The following is a 20,766-nucleotide window of genomic DNA, read 5'->3' as shown; positions in this document are numbered from 1 at the left end:
GTTTCCACGGAAATTTCAAATAAAATAGTTCCAGCCTCAGGCGCTAGGTGGTAGTGCAATTAATTTTTAGGTTAAGAAGTTGCTACTAGTTATTGCCAGATGGCGTTAAATCAGAAATTTTTTTATAGTTTCCAACAGCCATTGTCATACTATTGTCAAATTCTCAAAAAATATTGTCGTTGTCATATGGTTGTCATAGCGCCAATCATAATATTATCAAATGATTATGAAAACGTTTTTCAAACTATAATTTGTTATATGTGTTTTAATTAGACATTTCCTTTTGTTTGTGGCCCTATATAATGTAAGTCTTTTATTTTTGCCATCATTTAAGTACCTATTTATATTTACTCCATTTACAAAACTTAGGGCGCATTACGTTGGTCTTGTTTTATTATAATAAACGATGTTTAAATATTTGACTTATAATTAAAAACTTTAAATAATAAATAATATTTCACATGTTTGGCTTTAATTTTATTTAATAATTGTATAAATTATACTGTTAAATCTTTTTTTTACACATCACAACGATACTTGTTATTAGTATTATTGAATTTGTGTAAAAAATAAGATTGAATAATCAAATTTAATTATTTTAGAGTAAAATGCAATAAATACGCTCATTTAAAAAGCCCGCGCTTCGGTCCATTTAAAACAGGCCCTACTCAATAGATGGCGCCACTTCTGTAGGGCCATTTTTCAGTATGGCAGAGTCCATTCTTTTTCTAGCTAGGTATATTCTTTGGTTATAACCGAATTTTTCAGGAACCGTGTTCCGTATTAAGAAAATTTTCAGGAAACTGATAGAAACGGAACATAAAACCATAACCAAGGTAAGCAACGGAATACACCTTTAATTGTATTTTTTTAGACATTGTGAATGATCGTAAACTAAAAAGTATAAAGTATAATTGAAACCACTAATTTATTCTACTAATTTCGAGGATCTGAATGAAGAGCTTTACGATTAAAATCTTCAACAAAGTTGTTTCTGCGGTTAGATTACCCGGACATTTTCTCAAATTCCGATAGTTTTTATGCAGAGTTCCGTGTAAATGATCGTAAGCCGACTGGCTGTCTAAAGAATAGGCTGTGACAATAATGAAACTAGGTCTTACCATGGAATTCTACGGGTTTCTGAGTGTTTTCTGGCAGCTCGGCCAGCTGGACTGGCCCCTTCTCGGCCCGGATTTGCTTGTGAATTTCCGTGTGCTGCCTGATGCGATATTCGAGATCGGAAATCTGAGACTGAAGCCACGTCCATCGCGAGGCGATGGCCGCTCGGTCCGTAGAATATTTCCACAGGGCACGTTTTTGTCTGCAACAAAGAAAAAACAATAATTATTATATTAAGATATCGTTATTTATACAGGGTGTCTCAGATTTTAATCGGGAAAATTTAATAGACGATAGAACTTGCAAAAATAAAACAAAAAGTTCATATCAACTTGTATGAATTAAAGCTTCCTTTTCGAGATACAGGGTGTTAAAGTTACTTAAAAAATAAAAAAAAAATAAGATATTTGAAAAACTATTTAATCGATTTTGATATAACTTGACCCGTTTATAATACTTACTATGGGACTTAATTTGATGTAATTAGATTTAAGTATAATGGCCAGGGGCGGCGGTGGGGCATCACTGTTAAACTATTTTAAAGGAAAAAATAGGCACGCCACTGCTTCTTTAGAAGTTTTTTAATATTATTTTTGGATTTAATAATTAAAAATATTATTTTTTTGTCTCCTGACTTTTTTGTCTATCTTGCTTACTTATTGCAAAAAAAATTAAATTCTAATTGGTAATTAATATTATAATTAGTATTCTAATGGTACCCTGTATCTCGAAAAGGAAGCTTTAAATCTTACAAGTTGATATGAACTTTTCGTTTTATTTTTTATATTATGATAATATAGAAATATGTTAGGTTTTTTAATAAACCATAAAAAATCTTTTTGCGAGCAAGTCGTTATACGCTAAAATCTACAGGGTCCGGCAAAACTTAGGAATTTTGTATAAGTGCAGACGTAAAGTATGTATTAGGATTAGGATGTATTTCAGGAAAATATTTTAGCTTCAACAGGGTGGCTCAAAAAAGTGTGAGTGGATCGGGATGAGTTTTAAATGGAGCACACTGTATATTATTGCATTTTTGTTGCCTTTGTGATCACTTTACATAATCCTAAAATATTATTAAATATGTTTTGATACTTTCAGAGAAAAAAAAATTTCGGCCTTTTTTAAAAAAATATTGGAGATACAAAAAATACACTAGGTATTTCCTATAGGTGGTCTGTACTTAACTTTGCTATAAATATAGTAATCTTAAACCATACAGGATGTTCTAAATTTTATGCCAAACTTTCTAAAATATAAAAAAATGTTTTTTTTTTAAATGGAACACCCTGTATATTAAGAATTCATATTAATAAAGAATTAAAAAACTGACATTTCTTCATGTGAAACACACGGTATATGCACATTATTTCGCAGAATTCTTTATTTGTATCAACATCGTACTACCCATGCATACAATTGGATTGCTTCAAAAGATTTCTGAGAAAAATCTAAAAAAAAAACACAAACAGAATCAAGCATTGAGTGATTCACAAGAATACTTTTATCATTTCTGCAAGTTACAGAAAAACCTAGATGTCGAAAATATTTGCTTTTAATTAGTATTTTTCCATTTGTAACACGATAACAGTATATGTACGTATATTAGATTTCTAAATATTTCTATATATATAAATCTCTATTAATCGATATGTGCATATTTACTTAAATAAAAGTATACCGGGTGCGTCTCAAAAGTGGCTCGCCCCATTTCTTATTTTTTCAGATAGAAAACGAGATTTATTATGTTAGTATAAAACCTAATTCAGGATTGACTGACGCATTTGATTGTTTTTGGTCACTTCCTGTTTCACCGGAAATTACTACAACTTTTGATTTTTAAATGGCACCCTCCGTATTTTTTTCTTTATTCGATTGAAAATGACACTCTGAATAGAATGACATGTCATATGTCAACTTTTGACATTCTAGAGTGCCATGGCTGTGTTAAAAACACTAATTTTTAATCAAGGGTCCTTGGAAACAGGGCCGGATCTACCTACGGGCTGTTTGGGCTGCAGCCCAGGGCCCCGAGGTTACAAGGGGCCCCCAGGCCCCGCGAAAAACAATAGACCCATAGGTGGGAACTGTTGAATCGTGAAATAAAATTAAAATTCAGGTTAAAAGTTTAAGCCAGACAAGATGGCCCCCCAGCCACTATGATGCTGTCAAAGCCTTAAAAAATAATTAAGTATGATGACATTATGAAAATTTTCAAAAGTTTCAGCGAAAATGAGGTTGAGAAAGTTGATTTCCGGAAAGAGGCACGAAATTTATTCAATAAAATGGCGAAACTCGAGACTGCAATTTTGATTATCTTTTGGGAAGAAGTTTTGGAGAGATTTCATTTAGTTAATAAAAAAAATACAGAGCCCTGGTTTAGACATTTGTGAAGGCAACAAGTTAATTGTTTCTTTAAAAGACTTTGTGAGCAACATACGACATCAATCAGATCAAATGTTACAGGAATACGACGAAAAAGCTAAAAAATTAAGTACTAGTGTAATAATAGACTACAATTACATAAACAAGAGACGCATTATCCCAAAATTTTCAGATAAAAGATTTAGACACGTTAAAAGTTGCGTTGGATAAGCTGATTATGGATTTAAATAAAAGGAGACCAGTCTATGAGACATATAGCAAAAAATTCAAATTTTTAATGGATTTGCAAAACAAAAATATCGAAAACATAGATTTGGAAATTGCACGTCATATTATTGATTACTATCCCGATGACGTAGACGAGCATTTAGTGAATGAGTGCATTCAATTAAAATCGTACTTACTCCAATCTATGTCTGAGTCTTACACCTCTTGCAGTGACATTTTTATGCTCATGTATGAAAATAAACTTATTAACGTGTTCCCTAACTGCTATACCATTTTAAAGATTTTTTAACATTGCCAATCACTAGCTGTGAAGCAGAACGCTCCTTCTCCAAGATGTCCTATGTAGAAAATAAATATAGGACAACAATGTCGAACCATCGACTAAATAATTTATCACTTCTTTCCATAAATTGTGATCTAACAAAAGACTTGGAATGTGATGACCAAATAACTGTCAATTTCTGTGACTACAACCTATCAATTTATTTTTCTAATTCATAATAAGTAATAAGTAAATAAATAAAATTGTTTTTTTTTTATATTCTTATAAAATATCACTATTTCAGCAATAAGGTCGCCTTTTGTACAACTAATACATGCGTAGTACTATCACAATTACCGAAGTCTACAGCAGAATAGGCAGAGAAAGAGAATTGCTCAATATAATAAAAATAAGAAAAACATCATACTTAGGGCATATATTGAGAAATGAAAAATACCACGTCTTACAATTGATAGTTAAGGGTAAGATTGAAGGAAAGAGAGGTCTCGGCAGGAAGAAACTATCTTGGTTGAGAAACATCAGAAACTGGACTCACCTAACTTTTGAAGAACTTATAAGGAAAGCCGAGAATCGTAAAGAAGAAGAATAATAAGATATCATTATAGAAACAGTTTTTTGATATGGCTATTAGTTGAGTACTTATGTAGGCCCCTAAGTAGTTTCAGCCCAGGGCCCCACAAATTCACGATCCGCCCCTGCTTGGAAAATGGATTTGATCGTCTAATGATTTTCGTGTCTTGTCCTGGTCGGTTAAAAGATGCCAAAATCGCATTTTTAATCATATCTCAATTTTTGAAAATGGAACGAGGGTGTCTCATTAGCATATCTGGAAAAATCATTTTTTTACGAATATTTTCATACCACACACTTTGTATTTCGAGTCAAAATGTCGTTATGAACCGCATGTTAAAATTTCAAATAAACCATATGCGAAAATGTCAAAAGTTGACATGTGATACGTCATTCTATTCTGAATGTAATGTTCTATCGAATAAAGCAAAAAAAAAAACGAGAATGCTATTTAAAAATCAAAAGTTGTAGTCATTTCCGGTGAAACAAGAAGGGACCAAAAGCAATTGAATACGTCAATCAATCCTAATTTATGTCATACACTAACATACCAAATCTCGTTTTTTTATCTAAAAAAAAATAAAAAAGTTATAGAGGTGAGCCATTTTTCAGACGCACCCGGTATAACAACAAAACTAAATAAAAGATAATATATAATAATATAATAAATACACTTTCTAACCGTGAATTCACGATATCAATTCTTGGAAATTTCTAATTCTGAATTTTTACAAAAAAGATTATGTATAATGTATACACACATAACTTGATTTTATAAATATAAACTAAAACTGTGTAGGAATTCTCGAATCTGACAAATTCTACCTTCGCCTTTGCCGATTTTAATCAAGGTCATTTCAGAAACGATTCGACACACAGGAAAAGAGGAAATTGATTGGAAAATATGCTCTCAAACGGTGTACGTTGTAACGCGATGTCAATTAAAAATTCGAAAATTAATCTTAACGCCTAAAACTGCTGCAATTTACTCAAACAAATTCAGCCGCAGGCAAAGAGTGCAATGTCTGTATTGAACATCTCAGGTCATTGAATTCGCAGTATGCAAACTAGTTAATAAAGAAGGCAAATGTGTGTTTTACTAATTTATGAAATTAAAACATATTTGCTCTCGGATTATCTCTAGACAGGTGGATTTAAATCAACGGATTGTAATCGGGAGATTAATATATTTAACAGAAATTGATATTTAAAATGTAATTCTAACTAGCTTGACAAAAACAATGTCTTCTCTCGGCCGAAATCAACAATCTCTCTGACATTCAACTGTTTCCAAAGCCTACTACTCCGCTACTCGCCAACATCAGCGGACACGGGGTGTAGGCACGGCGTGAAAATGACTGCCTATCATAAGGATCATAGGCGTCGATAACAGGATTTTTTTTTATTTTAATCATTGATTAAATGAAAAAAATCAACGTGTTTAAAAACATAAATCGAAAGATAACTGTAAAATTTAAAGCTACAAAAAAGTAGTCCTAATATTAAATACACCCTATATCTATTCATCAAATAAGTAAAAATTTACACTTGCTATTGTAACGTTTAAATACTTAAATAGATCGAAAAAACATATAAACGATGTTAAAACATATAACACATATCCCTAATATTTATTATATTAACCATTATATTAATAAAATTAATATTATTTTATAATATATATTAACCTTTGTTAAAATAATATTTTTTTCTCTTTATTACATTGCGCACAATTGTTTACTTTTTCTGGCTAATTATTAGTACTACAAAAAATTGAATTTACTACAATCAATTGCGTCGTTTGTAGTTTGGGTACAACTAAAGACATTATGTCAAACTATGTTAATTTTCATATTTTACTATAATTCACTAATTCCAAGAATCTTTTATTGAATTTTTTTGCTACTACATAAAACTACAAACGATTTTGAAGGTTTTTAGACATTTGTTAAAACAATATTTTTTCTCTTTATTACATTGCGCTCAATTGTTTATTTTTTCTGGCTAATTATTAGTACTACAAAAAAATTGAATTTACTACAATCAATTGCATCGTTTGTAGTTTGGGTACAACTAAAGACATTATGTCAAACTATGTTAATTTTCATATTTTACTATAATTCACTAATTCCAAGGATCTTTTATTGAATTTTTTTGCTACTACATAAAACTACAAACGATTTTGAAGGTTTTTAGACATTTGTTAAAACAATATTTTTTCTCTTTATTACATTGCGCTCAATTGTTTATTTTTTCTGGCTAATGATTAGTACTACAAAAAAATTGAATTTACTACAATCAATTGCATCGTTTGTAGTTTGGGTACAACTAAAGACACTATGTCAAACTATGTTAATTTTCAAATTTTACTATAATTCACTAATTCCAAGAATCTTTTATTGAATTTTTTTGCTACTACATAAAACTACTTACTAAACTTTACTTGAAAGCGGGTTCCAACGTGACGGAGCTCCCTAATATCTATTCATCTATTAAAATGTTGGACCGATTTTTGAAGTTATTTCGTGTGAATCCATTACACTTCTAAATGGCAGAGATTTTTTTTGAAACTGGGAAGTGCCAGAAATCCGGTATTTGAATATATTTCATTCGCAAACAATAGTGCAGAAGTAGTTTCTTCTGATGTCAGGTTATATTTTTATTCCCGAGGACTAATCAGTGTCAAAAGATAAGCTGAGCTGGAGTCAAGGCTGTTTTATACCTTTCTTGAAACAGCTGTATGCTGATCAAGCTAACTTCCGCCCTTCCTAATTTATCTTCTAGTTCATTCCAAATTTCTACGGATATTTTGTTCTGCAATAAGTACTTTACACTTTGAACATTAGATGGAACTAATTTTATTCTCCGACTTAAGACAGTCATGACTATTTCAAAAAAAAACCTTTGATCTATGCGGGCGATTTTTTTTGCCGAAATAGGGGCATCGACCCTACTAAGTTTACAGAATAAAATATATCGGTGACCGATATGGAAAAAAGACACGCGCTGTAGAAATGTTAACATTATCGATATCGGGCAGATTTACGAAAATTTAGCCATTTAGGATAGGATTAAAATAGATAGAATAAAAAGAAATAGAAAATTGACTAAAATCTCAATTAAAATAAAAAAAATCCGATTAAAATAAAAAAAATCTGATTAAAATTTAATAAAAATCGATTTTTTTTATTTTATTTTTAAATCTGTTTTTTGCGTCCTGTATATAAGTACATAAAAGTTAAATTATCCTCTGTATATCTTCAAAAATATTTTGATTAACTTCTGTAAATATTGTTAGCTGTTTCCGCGTTTGATGTGCCTACTACAACAGCTACTACTAGCTTGATAGGCGTGTATTTTTAACTCCAGTTTCGCCAAATTGTATGGCTGGAATGCTAATGAGTTTTAAGTTCGTCAATGAAATTTACAAGCAGCAACGTAACTACAATTAAACTGTATGAATCAAAGACCCTCGGTTAAATATAGGATATAGGTATCATTAAAAAGTTTGTGATAACAGTTTAACACCGATTTTTTCTAATTCAAGACTCAATGTTTTTAATTTAATCCTATTTACATAATAGATGTAATAGATTAGATAGTGATGATAAATTAATCAATATTAAGTAACAAAAATATTAGAATTATATTTATTTTTCATATCAATATACGTCCGATTCTGCGTTGCTTATACTGGGGGTTAAATTCTTTTTTTTTTCGATCGTATTGGTTTGGTTTGATCTCTAAGAACCTAGAAACTTTCAAAAATCCTGTTTTTTCTGTTAAATTGTAAACTGAAAGAAGTATTCTCGTTACTACGTTTTTTAATTCTGAATACGCCTCCACGTATATCGACAACTTGATCAATAATGCCATTACACTTTCATATACATCACAAACATTTCCGTTGTAATATAAAAAGATCAATCAATTTTGTGATTGATATATTGCAGTATAATCACGCTTAGGAGTCGAAAGGTTAGCAATTGATCCGTACATGACGAATATAAATGTATAACAGTAACCGTACCCGAGTAACCTACTTATAAAAAACACTGTTAAAACATACCACGTGGTCATTTTTCTGTATGAACCAATCAACGATCAATACCTATTATTATTAAGTATTTCTGTATATTTGGTTTGACTATTTTATTAATAATTGAAATGAGCACACATAATTATTTTAACAGATTTGCATCTTCAGTAGCTTGAGAGACCCTGTATATTTAGGTAAGTACTTCAAGTTACAAGTTTAAAATTGAAGTTTTCAAGTATAAAATGTAATGTGTCTACTGTTTACCAAAGCTGAACCCAATTCTGTACAGAAAATAGCGGGTTGTAATTTTTTGGGACACCCTGTACAAAACAATTCTTGAAATTGCTTTTTTTGTGCAAGATATTGTACATTTTTGGCCACCCTGTACAAAACAAAATATTCTTAGAATATGTACTTTAATAAACTATACAACATTTATATAAAACTGTTTTTCATATCTTTGTCAACGACGACGATATTAGACTTCCTCGTACTATTGAGCCACCCTGTATATGCGGATGCCTATCTAGATGTACCAAAAATATCTGTTATTTTATGTAAATTTATTTGGGGGGTAATCCTAGAAGATTGCTATAACATGGTGTCTCTCAAAATTGCAAAAGCCCTTTCAGAGATAGTCCTACAAATATCAGTATAAATAATTATTGTTCTGCAATTAAAAAATAATATGTATGTACCTACAAATTATCTAGTACACCGATATCCAAAAGAAGTATTTTTATTGAACTGATCGCGTGTGCGTGTAGCAATCCCATTCAAAACAATATTAAAAGTTAATACAACACCGATATTTGTCTTTTACAGCTAAAAGCGCTCAAATTTTATTTATACTTTAATTAGATAATATAAATACCCGTTTATTTTAATCGTTCAAACTACGATCGTAAATAAATTATCTCGGTATTCTAATTTAATTAAATAATTACATTGTTAAGATGAGTAATACGGTCATTAATACTAATTACTTAACTCATATTCACGACTGTTTTTTTTAACTTAATGGCAACCATGTGTCAATATATCAAAAAATATTTCATTTAATATTCTGGGCAGGGTTCGGAAAACTACATGTTAAGTACTTTTAAAAACTACATAAACTACATTACAGGTAGTTAATGTAGTTTATGTAGAGGGTGTAGTTTATGTAATCTATGTATGTAACTTTCAAATATTTTTTTGAAAGGGTTGAGGTTTTAATAAGTTGAAGCTTTAAAAACACATAATGTATTTAAGAAAACAGAAGATATATGGCTTTAAATATAATATTTACATCATAGTATCTCTATTACACCTGATACAAAGGAAAATTATTCATAATATCAATACATAGTTTATTAACGTAGTTTTCATGTAGTTAATGAACGGGAAAAGACGTAGTTTTTGAAGAAAAACTACACGTAATAGTTAATCAGGTAAATTACGTCTTAATTAACTACTTCCGAACCCTGATTCTGGGCACTGTTATTGGCCAACGGGAAAAGTTACTGGACCATAAATAGAGGTAAGATCATTCTTAATTTTTGTAGAAATGATATGTTACCCAAGTTAACAGTGATAAAAAAAATCTTATGGGCGTAAAATTATCAGAAGCACAGTCAAAAGCGTCAATAATGTTCCAAGGTTAAAATGCGAAGTCAAGAAAAAATCTATTTATTTGTTTTCTATGGGATTTTATATTGCGTATGTAGGTACATGACATGATTTGAGTTTGTATTTTTTTCTATAAAATTACTACGACATATTTTGGATCATAATTTATTCTTGAAATTGCATACCTACTAACAGGAACAACACATATTTTGTAGACAGTTTAAAACAAATAAAAATAATACATACTAGGTACTCTAAAAAACTGTATCATTAAAAAAAAACGATGTCAAGTTGGCTTGGAAATGACGATAGATGACACTCACCATAATTTTACATACAAAATGACAGCGATCTTCGTTTCCAAGCAATTTCCAAGCCAATCTTGACGGGGATTTTTTATCATATGATATAGTATATTTGAACACTATTTTTTGTGTTTACGTTATTACTTTTTTTTCTCTTATAACTTATGTATAGGAATGTACATTTCAAATTGTGAACTTTCTGATCAACAACAGCAAGTTTCACAATTTTACCCAACTACAATTAAAATGCCTTTTTTAAATTTTACTCTGCGTTCACGTTTTGATATAATCATGTTAGTAACTTCAGTACAAACATAATACCTTATCATCGAAAAAAAAACGACGCCCAGTTGGCTAGGAAATGACGATCCCCCCATATAAATTTACATATAAAAATGACAGCGATCTTCATTTCATAGCCATCGTTGACGCCGTTTTTTTTTCGATATCATACGGTACCTACAATATTAACTACCTGCTGATGATCTTAATATGGTTGCGAAACGCAGGCCCAATAAAATATTAAAGCGTTTTGGGGTGGTTTGGTAATATTGTGTAATTTTCAATACCTGCTAATTTTTTTTTGTTAAATTACTACTTAAACATCAAACTATTAAAAAAATACTAATAAATATGCAATAAACAAATTAACTTTATATTATTGTGTAATATAAGGTCAAGTCACTCAAAATAATAGGATACTAAAATTAGCTAAAAAAACAATCATTTCACTTTACATAAATAAAATCACACTTCACATAATCAAATATAGTAAGCTAAAATGCATATTTAAGTATATTTTTTCTATTGGAATTAAAACAACAGACACGTGTGATTAATTTCCAAGCTGAAGCAATATAAAATATTTTTTCCTTTGCTCTGCTTTGAATATGAGATAAATAACAACTTCTGTAATAGGTAGGTACGTGAAATCATTTTTAAATTGTCACTGTCAAAAATTCTTCTAAATGAACAAATAGCAATAATTATTGGACAAAAATACAAGAGAAAAATTTCCTTTATGAAATGTTTTTAAATACCAAATACCTAAATACCTACTTTTGTTTATGACTCAATCATTTTTAGAACTTATTTAAAGAAGGTTTAAATCCTATTATAGGTCAATATTTGACATACCTAGTGTGTACAGTTTAATTCAAGAAAGATGAGGAGTGCATCAGATTATTTTTAATCAGAAAACCATGTAAAACTAATATTTAAATGCATTAAACTAACACAACTTTCTAAATTTATTGTCTTAGGACCGGAGATGGCTTAATCCTGGCCTGTATCAAACAGAGACAGACAAACCTATTGTTCTTATACATTTTTATTTTTATTCTATTATTCACGAATGATGCGGGTACCAGTTTCACAAAAAAAAATATTTTTTAATCGTATACAATACGTTTTATGACGTAATCGTCAACTCTCGTAAACCGCACTATACATAACAATTTAAAGAGACTTACATGCTGAGGTACTGTTGATGAGGATTGTTGTAGGTCTGAAATTCGTCGCAACTCTCGCCGCCAGAACTGCTCTCGGTAGCCTCGGAGTCCAACTGATCTTGCACCAAATGCAGCTGCGACTGCAACTGCCCAGCTACTTTCTCCAGTTCACTTTTATGCTCCGCACTCCACTGAGGAATAGCGACTTGTCCGGTAACGTTATTTCGAAACATCGACACTTCTATCGAACCCGAACCGAAATATTTCGAGATGTTCTTTTGCCGGGCCGCGTTGTTCGCTTGGAGCACAGAGGCCATCTCCAATTTTCGCACTAGCATCTTAACGGACGTTGCCGAGATCGGTTTATGTTTTTCGTTGTCTTGTGAAGATTCCGATTTTTTTATAGAGCGATGAACTTGCTCGAAAACTCCGGCAACCTCTCCACTAATATGTTCTCCCATTAATTTCGATTCCAGTTTGTAACAGCGTCTTCTGAGGAAGTCGAGCCTCCTTTCGATTCGTGCATGTTTCTTCTGTAGATCGGCCAGTATTAAACTGGCCTGATTTTCCTTGATTTTATGAGCTGTTTCTAAATCATCGTGATTATCGTCCATTGAAATGTTGATGATGTTGTCTACTTGTTCGAGTAAATCTTTGTCGATATTTAAATCTAATACTTCGTTCAGATCACTTGAATTGTTGAGTTGTTCACTTGTCTCTATAGATTTAATTACCTGTTGCATAATATCCTCTACATTTGGTTCTAAAGTGCTATTAAGTAACGTTTTTTCGAGTCCCATTTTGTCTTCTCGGTCACCCATAGGTGATGAGCTTACACTCATATTCTGAGACGATGTATTATTATCCGAGGCACTGTTTACTTTTTCCGAGCACTCTTCTAATATCGGTTTCTTCGAGTCCAAATTAACGGGTTCGATATTTTCTAATAAGCTCAAGTCATCTGTATTTAGAGCTCTCTTCGCGAGAGTCGGCGAATACTTGTTTGTCTCGAAGTTATTTAGAGGAGACGCGGGATTTTTCGAAGATAAATTAAAGTTTTGTGATTGAACCGTATCTGTTAAAGCGGGGGCCATGACCTCCGCATCGGAGCGCCTCACCGAGGCCGTACGCAGTCCCATTCATTCAGTTCTTCGGGCAAAACTTATCATCTCATAAACAATAAAAAAAGACTTACAAAAAGTGTACTACTTGATCGATATGCCGACACAAAATCCCATAAATAACACTTCCCGGGCTGGATAGTTTCGGGGCTGTCAGTCAAAACCGTTTGCCGGTAGAACGCAGATGGTAAATACACAAGTTAAATAATACCGGGAGCGTAACTAACACATTTGCACATTCACTGATATCAGTCCTCATGGCGCCAAATAATACTTTGTCAAAATTTTATTTCCGGTGGTTTTAATTTTTCAACAATGCGTAACTGAAAGGTATTTCAGACAGAACACTCCCACGTGACGAGTCCAAACGAAGCTTACGAAACGCTAAGTGAATAAGCGCAACCGATTTACAAGTACGCATACAACAAACATTGCACCACTTTTTCACTATCACAGTAATCCTTCATTTGCCTCCGCTAAACGTAGTTTTAAAACGATTCTGCCCCGCAAACGTAAAAAAATAACTATTCAAAAAACACGAACACAGAACTAAACCGCTTTTTTCCTGTATTTTATTAAACAACAATGGCGACGTTCCCAAAAACATCCGAGCAACGCCATTTGCTTTTACGTTCTACAAACGGGCCGCGAGTGGCGCGCGACGCCTCCGAATAAAGATAGAGGAAATGCCGCTTTGCATAAACTCCGCTTTTACATATTTCAACCATATTTTCAACGTAAAGTCTTTATATAAGAGGCCATTAGTAACGTATTGGATCCATATTTTAACAAAAATCACTACAGAACCGCATCATTTAATAAACATTTATCAAATTTGAAGTGCGCTTGATTTGACATGCCCTGCCACCTCTTTTTTATCTGTGGAAGTAAAAGTTTTAAACCCACCCATTTCTTTTAAATTTAATTATATAATCGTTTATAATAATATACAATTAAAGACATTGAATCAAAATTTTGCTATCTACTTATGAATATTTAATTAGAAATCATATTCTTTAATTATTTTGCTACATTTGTTGTGTTTTAAATTTCTTCGTCGTAATTGTCGTAATGAAATTGAATTTTTTTTCATATACGTTAACAGTCTTTGATATTAACGATTTTTATATTATATTATTTATATAATACTTAATAATCAAGTTTCTTTTATTAGAATATAGTATTTTTAAAACTATTTTTTCAATATTAATACATTTTTCAATATTTTTTATATTTTAGGATGTATTTTGAGTTGCCTAATGAGTAAAATAGTTAAATAAATTCGTATTTTACATTATACACAACCCTGCCTCTTCATGAGTAGTTCTTTTGAACCAGTCATTTATTGAGGTTATGTCATTCATTACTGATTGATTACTGATTTTCTCGGATTTTCTGAATTATTTGGAGTTCATAAAATGGATTCAAATTATTTAAAAATTACTTTTACCGAACAGGAGCAGCGTGATTTAAATAACAATTGTGTAAGTTCATGCACTTCTATACGTATTTCATATTAAACAATAATACACTTTTAGATAAATTCATTTCAATACCGAAGTAAGCCCTTTATAAATAGCGATTTATATTTAACAACAATAGAAGATATAAAACGCTTGACGACTGATACCGAAGTGAAAACTGTGTACCAGTATGATCTATCACGAAAGGTTTTTTTATTTTATATATTATAATGTTTGGTGAGGATATAAATCTTTTTTTATTTTAGGACATTGAATACCAATTTAAGCCTGGAGACACTATCGGAATTTTACCACCAAATAATGAGGAAGAAGTGAATAGGCTTTTATTAAGGTTAAATTATGAATCCCAAAGTCACAAAATTTATAAACTTACAATTTTAGAACAAACAACTAAGAAAAATCCATCGATTCCTAAACATGTTCCAGAAAATTCAACATTATATTCTATTTTTCTTAATAATATTGATATTAGACTTCCTCCAAAAAAGGTAAAATTAGGTATTGAGTAAACTATACCTATTTGAATCACACTGTTGATTATGTAGTACTATAACTCATTTTTTTTAGGTATTTCTCAAAAGTCTTATTAAATATACTACAGATACAAAAGAACTAGAATTATTGGAAAAGATATGTTCATCATCCTCTGATTACATGGAGTTCTTGTACAGTCATAAAACACTTCTGTCTTTGTTTAACGCATTTCCTTCGTGCTTTCCACCAGTTGAGATAATTTTACAGCACTCTAGTCCTTTGCATCCTCGATACTTCTCGATAGCCTCTTCACCTCTAGAGACAGATATTCTTTCTATAATTTTCCATGTTGTAGAATACGATAATGGAACTAAAGGAGTATGTACTGGTTGGCTAGATAAACTGTATAAAAATCAGGATATTAAAAACACAAAAATACCATTTTATTTTCGAAAATCGGGTGATTTTAATTATACTATTTCAACTGAGCCTACTGTTTTGATAGCAACTGGCACTGGGATAGTTCCATTTAGAAGTTTTCTTAGGCATAAAGAACTAATAGAAAGAAACGAAGAACAATCAAAGAGTGGGGATGTTTTATTATACTATGGATGCAGATATCAGGATAGAGATTTCTTGCTTAAAGAAGAAATATACAATTTTATAAAAAACGGAACATTAACCAAATTATTTACCTCCTTTTCAAGGGAGTCGACTAAAAAATGTTACGTCCAACATGAATTATTGAAGAATGGCTCAGAAATTGTTAATTTGTTGCTAAATAAGAAAGCAAACTTGTTTATTTGTGGCAATGCAAAAACTACAGTAAAAAGTGTTAGAGAAACCATTATAGAATGCTTTGTTCTTTATGGACTTATGGATAAATCAAGTGCAGAAGAACAACTAACGATTTTAGTTAAGAATAAAAAGTTTCTTGTTGACAATTACTGGATATAGAATTTTAATAAAGTTTTTATATATTTGTTCTCGAAGTGTTTTTATCGATTTTTATATTTTTATAAAACTTCTTAAGTTAGATAAAGTTTTTACACGATAAATTAAAAAATCGCTAGATCTAGCGAGAAAACCGCCAAGTTGGCAACGCTGCTTCCTAAACCGAGATGTTTTTTAGGTTGCCAACTTCTGTGATATTTTTACCAAAGAGTAAATTCATCATATTCAGGGATGAGTTTGTATTTATTAGATATCGAATAACAAATTGATTTGTGACATTGGCCCATCTCTACTAATTAGGACAATTTTTTGTCCTGTAAACACAGGGCTGCCACTCCTACGGATTTTTCCGTAGATCTACGGAATTCAGAAGATACCTACGGAATCTCCGATTTTACTTTCAAATCTACGGAATTTTATAGATTTCCGCTTGTATTTTATTTATTAAATACATTTTTACAATGCCAATGCCATCCAGATATAACTGATATAAAATCACTCAAGTAACATAAAATTATAATATTATAGTCTTAATATTGAGCGCCATCTGTATATAGTCGCGAATAGTAAATAAAATAATACTTTTGGGTTTGTTTCCAGACTGTTTTTAAAATAAAAACATAGATGTCACACTAATCGTGATGTCGTGACCTTATTTTCTGGGAATTACAGCCTACTATGAATTCTAGAAAAATCTTTGTTTGGTCGTATTTTGTACGTAAAAACATAAGTTGGGCTGAGCGTGATTTGTGAATCGTTTTTTACAACCGTTACGGAAGTACACTAGCAATACGGAATAAAAAACAAGTCGATTATCGTTTCAGTGAATGTATTTTTTTGATTTTATATGTACTAAGTATCCTTAGGTAAGTGATGTTTACATTTTAATAATTTTTAAGTACAATAAAAAATTGTATATTTTAGCGGCCTCTGTTTCGATTTTAAAATGAGCAGTGACGAGTATGATGATTCGGATTTGGAATCTCCCGGTCCCAGTAAACGACAAAAAGTTCGATATCAACAAAAATACAACATACGTTGGGAACAGAAATTTAGCTGGATATCCGAAAGTTCAAAAGGTAAAACCTTATTTTATTGCAAATGCTGTAGAGATGATTACGTCGGGGGGGTCACAGAAGCTACAAGACACGAGCAAAGTAAGAAACATCAGACAAAATTAAAATCCTCAAAAACTCAGCGGTCAGCCTCAAGTTTCTTCTCAGTGAATAGTGACCACGACAATCAAGTCCAGACGGGTGAAATTAGAATAGCTGCTTTCATAGCAGAACATAATTTACCCATAGTGGTCGCTGATCATATTCCTCAACTGATTCAGTCTATATGTCCTGATAGTAAAATTGCAAAAAGTATTTGTTGCGGGAAAACAAAATGCACCGGCATTATTAAAAATGTATTAGGAAATTATAAATTTACCGAAGTAGTTAATTTGTTACAAAAACAAAAATTTTCCTTGTTAGTTGATGAATCTACAGATAAAGGTACCACTAAACATTTAGCGTTAGTAGTGCGGTTGCTTCAAACTAACATAACAGTAGATTTGTTTTTAACGTTAATACCGATTATAGATGCATCTTCACTACATTTGTATCAGGCAATAAAAAAGTTTTTTAACGATCAAAATATACCTTATTCACAGAACATGATAGGTTTTGCTGCAGACGGAGCAAATGTTATGATGGGTGGAAATCAGTCTGTAGCAAAATATATTACTGATGAGATACCAAATATCTTTATATTAAAATGTTCTTGTCATAGTTTTGCACTATGTGCGTCATATGCCTGCAAGAAACTACCAGAATCGGTAGAAACCCTGGTTAGGGAAGTTTATAAATATTTTAAGTACAGCACAAAAAAAGCTGGACATTTTAAAGAGTTTCAAGTTTTTTGTAACAATAAGCCACATAAGATGCTGCAACCTTCACAAACAAGGTGGCTTTCCTTAGTTGCAGTAGTGAAACGAGTGTTAGAACAATGGGATGCTCTTAAACTGTTTTTTCAAAATGAAGTGATTGAAGACCCTCGCAATGAATTAGCGAAATTAATTAATGAAAAAATGCAAAACATTTTTTGTAAACTTTATTTACAGTTTTTAGATTTTATTCTTCCTTATGCCACTGATCTAAATAAGGAAATGCAATCGGAAAAGCCAAAAATATGTAAACTTTATTGTAGTATAGAAACAGTGTATAAAGTTGTTTTGCAATTTTTTATTAAAGACGCCGTTTACGAAAAAAATAGAGATGTTTTTTATAAAATTGATATTTACAATCCACATAATCTTAAAAGTATAGATGATGTAGACCTTGGAGCTACTGTTATGGTTTATATATTGCGACACCCGGATGTCCCGACAAGTGAACTTAACAAATTTAAACTATCATGTTTAGCTTTTTATCAAGAATTAATGCAACAAATTTCTGACAGATTTCCTTTTGAAAATAATAAATTAAAATATCTTTCCTCTTTAATACCAACAAACATAAAAAACAAAAAAAATATGTCCTTTGCTGCCCTTATCAACCATTTTCCTATTGTTGGTGAAAATAATGTCAACGAATTAGACAGGGAGTGGAAAAAACTCTTAAATATGTCAGAATCTGAATTAGATTTTACAGATGACTTTGAACAGTTTTGGATCAATGTATCTTTATTAAAAAATAATAATGATGAAATGATGTTTCCCTTATTAGTAAAACTGGTAAATCATATTAGAATTTTACCACATAGTACGGCAACAGTGGAAAGAATTTTTTCCGCAATTAATCTAAATAAAACGAAAACTCGAAGTTCATTAAATACAGACACGCTTTGTGGAATGCTCCATACCAAAAGTTTTTTTAAAAACGCCAATGAGGTGTGCCACAATTTTCCCATCGAAAAAGAATTGTTAAAAAACGCCAAAAAATGGAAAAATGTGGAACGCGACATTGATGATTAGAAAAAAAAATTCTAGGGTTTCTATACCGCTGGTTTTTACTTGAAGATTAGTACATATTTATTTTTTTGTTATTTTTTAAAGCTTTGATGAGTTCTCTATTTAACATTTATGATGCTGTTATTTTTATATTGCTTTTTTAAAATAAAACTTTTTTAATAAGTCTTTTTTTTATTAAGTTTTCTAATATTAGTACTATTACTATCCTAATTTATTACTATCCTAAAAACGGCGTATCGGCGTAACGGCGTAACGACCTTGAATAGATTTCCAGTAATTGTATTGGCTGAAAAATTCATCTGACAGAAATTTTATCTGTCAAATTTATTTTCAAAAATTTCAGCCAATAGAATCACTGAAAATCGATTCAAGGTCGTTACGCCGATAGGCCGTTTCTAGGATAGTGTGGATCTGTGGTGTGGATGCACCCTAAGTTGGCCTAGATCTACGGATTTCTACGGATATTTCAGAGAATAAACACGGAATTTTAGTTCCGAGGAGGTGGCAGCCCTGTGTAAACATGGCAACATAGATAAATAGGCGTAACTTGTCATTGTCATTTATTAACGCATTTGTCAGTTTATCAAAACTTTTTCACCCGTGAAGTTTTTTTATTGTCATGTAGCAATGTTTACGTTTAATATATGTTTATTTTTATTTCTTAACTTGTATTTAGGAGCTCAAGGTAATTTAACTAATTTTCTATTCCATGTTTTTTTTAATCTCGCTGTTGAGGTTATATAGATAATGTATAGATATTGAAAATTTAGATTTTTATTTGTGAAAAACATAGCTACAATAATTTCAGGCTGTGTAGTGTTTAATGAAGGTAATTAAGAAACCAAATTAATTCTAGGGTCATACTACAATGAATATGAATGTAACACACCGCTACTAGTCAATTCAAAATTGGATGCTACTTCTTCCATGAGTGATAGAGGTCCAAAGAATGCAGTATTGTATGGTAAGTATTCTAAAATTATATTTACCTATTCCTCACAAATTTCTACGTCTTTCATCAAATTAAACATACATTCTAGACAGAAAAAACTCAGACACTGAATATCGTTTTTATTTGTTAGGTCCTATTCATTGACTAAATCGTGTATTGGAGGAGTTTACTCGAAAAAATGGCACAAACTAACGTTAGGTGGTTTTTTAATTTCTCGAAATGGACCCCGACCTATCACGAACTATTACTGGCCACTTCCTGTATTCAGCCAGAAGAAAAAGTGCGTTTGAGCAAGTTTGTTTTCCAAAAAGACTTTAAATCTTCTTTAATAGGTTTATTGTTGATGAGAAAATTTGTTTCTCAGGTTTTGGCAAAGCCTTATAACGATATAACTTTTGTGAGGAACAATAAGGGTAGACCGGTAGTTGAATCAAATGATTCGGTATCGTTTAATGTATCTCATCAAGGAGATTATACAGTTTTGGCAGGGCATTTTAGTAGTTTATTGTTAGGTGTAGATGTAATGAAACTGGAATATAGTGGTGGTAAGCCGGTTAGTGAATTTTTTCGGATAATGAACAGAAATTTTTCGACTCCTGAGTGGAAACAGATTTATTCATTCTCGAATGAAAAAGACCAAGTGAAGACTTTCTGTAGATTGTGGGCTTTAAAAGAAAGTTACGTTAAGGCGACTAGTATAGGTATAACAATTAAATTAAACGAGGTTAGTTTTAGAATAAATTCTCCATTGAATACATTTAATGTAGTGACTGATACAGAACTATTTTATAAGGATAAAAAACTACATAATTGGCATTTTCAAGAGATGCTTAT

The 20,766-nt window shown here is 31.2% G+C and overlaps 4 protein-coding genes across 6 annotated transcripts in view; 3 read left to right on the top strand and 1 right to left on the bottom strand.

Annotated features, from left to right (window-relative positions):
• LOC115888776 (KAT8 regulatory NSL complex subunit 1) overlaps nt 1-13,933 on the bottom strand; it is a 41,449-nt gene extending 27,516 nt beyond the window's left edge. The window contains exons 1-2 of the mRNA XM_030908618.1: nt 12,013-13,933; nt 1,122-1,321 (exon numbers count right to left, since the gene is read on the bottom strand). Of these exons, the coding sequence (XP_030764478.1) occupies nt 1,122-1,321; nt 12,013-13,130 (1,318 nt within the window). The 5' untranslated portion in view covers nt 13,131-13,933. The remainder of the gene's footprint in view (nt 1-1,121; nt 1,322-12,012) is intronic.
• A 507-nt stretch (nt 13,934-14,440) lies between these two features.
• Nucleotides 14,441-16,056, top strand: LOC115888852 (methionine synthase reductase). 2 transcript variants are annotated; one of them, XR_004051324.1, is made up of 5 exons: nt 14,447-14,596; nt 14,651-14,782; nt 14,842-14,927; nt 14,978-15,084; nt 15,164-15,375. XR_004051324.1 is itself a non-coding variant. In XM_030908711.1 (4 exons), the coding sequence occupies exons 1-4, from the start codon at nt 14,531-14,533 to the stop codon at nt 16,025-16,027; spliced, it is 1,305 nt and encodes a 434-aa protein (XP_030764571.1). In that variant the 5' UTR covers nt 14,441-14,530; the 3' UTR covers nt 16,028-16,056. The 2 variants fall into 2 exon arrangements, 1 of the variants encoding a protein (XP_030764571.1); XM_030908711.1 differs by having other exon boundaries at nt 14,441-14,596; nt 14,842-15,084; nt 15,164-16,056.
• A 297-nt stretch (nt 16,057-16,353) lies between these two features.
• LOC115888832 lies at nt 16,354-19,249 on the top strand. The gene is made up of 2 exons (XM_030908690.1): nt 16,354-16,890; nt 16,949-19,249. The coding sequence occupies exon 2, from the start codon at nt 16,971-16,973 to the stop codon at nt 18,981-18,983; it is 2,013 nt and encodes a 670-aa protein (XP_030764550.1). The 5' UTR covers nt 16,354-16,890; nt 16,949-16,970; the 3' UTR covers nt 18,984-19,249.
• A 270-nt stretch (nt 19,250-19,519) lies between these two features.
• LOC115888897 (neurexin-4) overlaps nt 19,520-20,766 on the top strand; it is a 61,043-nt gene continuing 59,796 nt past the window's right edge. For both annotated transcript variants that reach the window (XM_030908773.1, XM_030908774.1), the window contains exons 1-2: nt 19,520-19,665; nt 19,837-19,944. In XM_030908773.1, the coding sequence (XP_030764633.1) occupies nt 19,608-19,665; nt 19,837-19,944 (166 nt within the window). In that variant the 5' untranslated portion in view covers nt 19,520-19,607. The remainder of the gene's footprint in view (nt 19,666-19,836; nt 19,945-20,766) is intronic.

Source organism: Sitophilus oryzae, unplaced genomic scaffold (assembly GCF_002938485.1).
Source record: "Sitophilus oryzae breed Bouriz unplaced genomic scaffold, Soryzae_2.0 scaffold_808_pilon_pilon, whole genome shotgun sequence".
In the NCBI taxonomy this organism is placed as follows: domain Eukaryota; kingdom Metazoa; phylum Arthropoda; class Insecta; order Coleoptera; family Curculionidae; genus Sitophilus; species Sitophilus oryzae.
The sequence above is the reverse complement of the archived record's forward strand: the minus strand, read 5'-3'. Positions and strand labels throughout refer to the sequence as shown.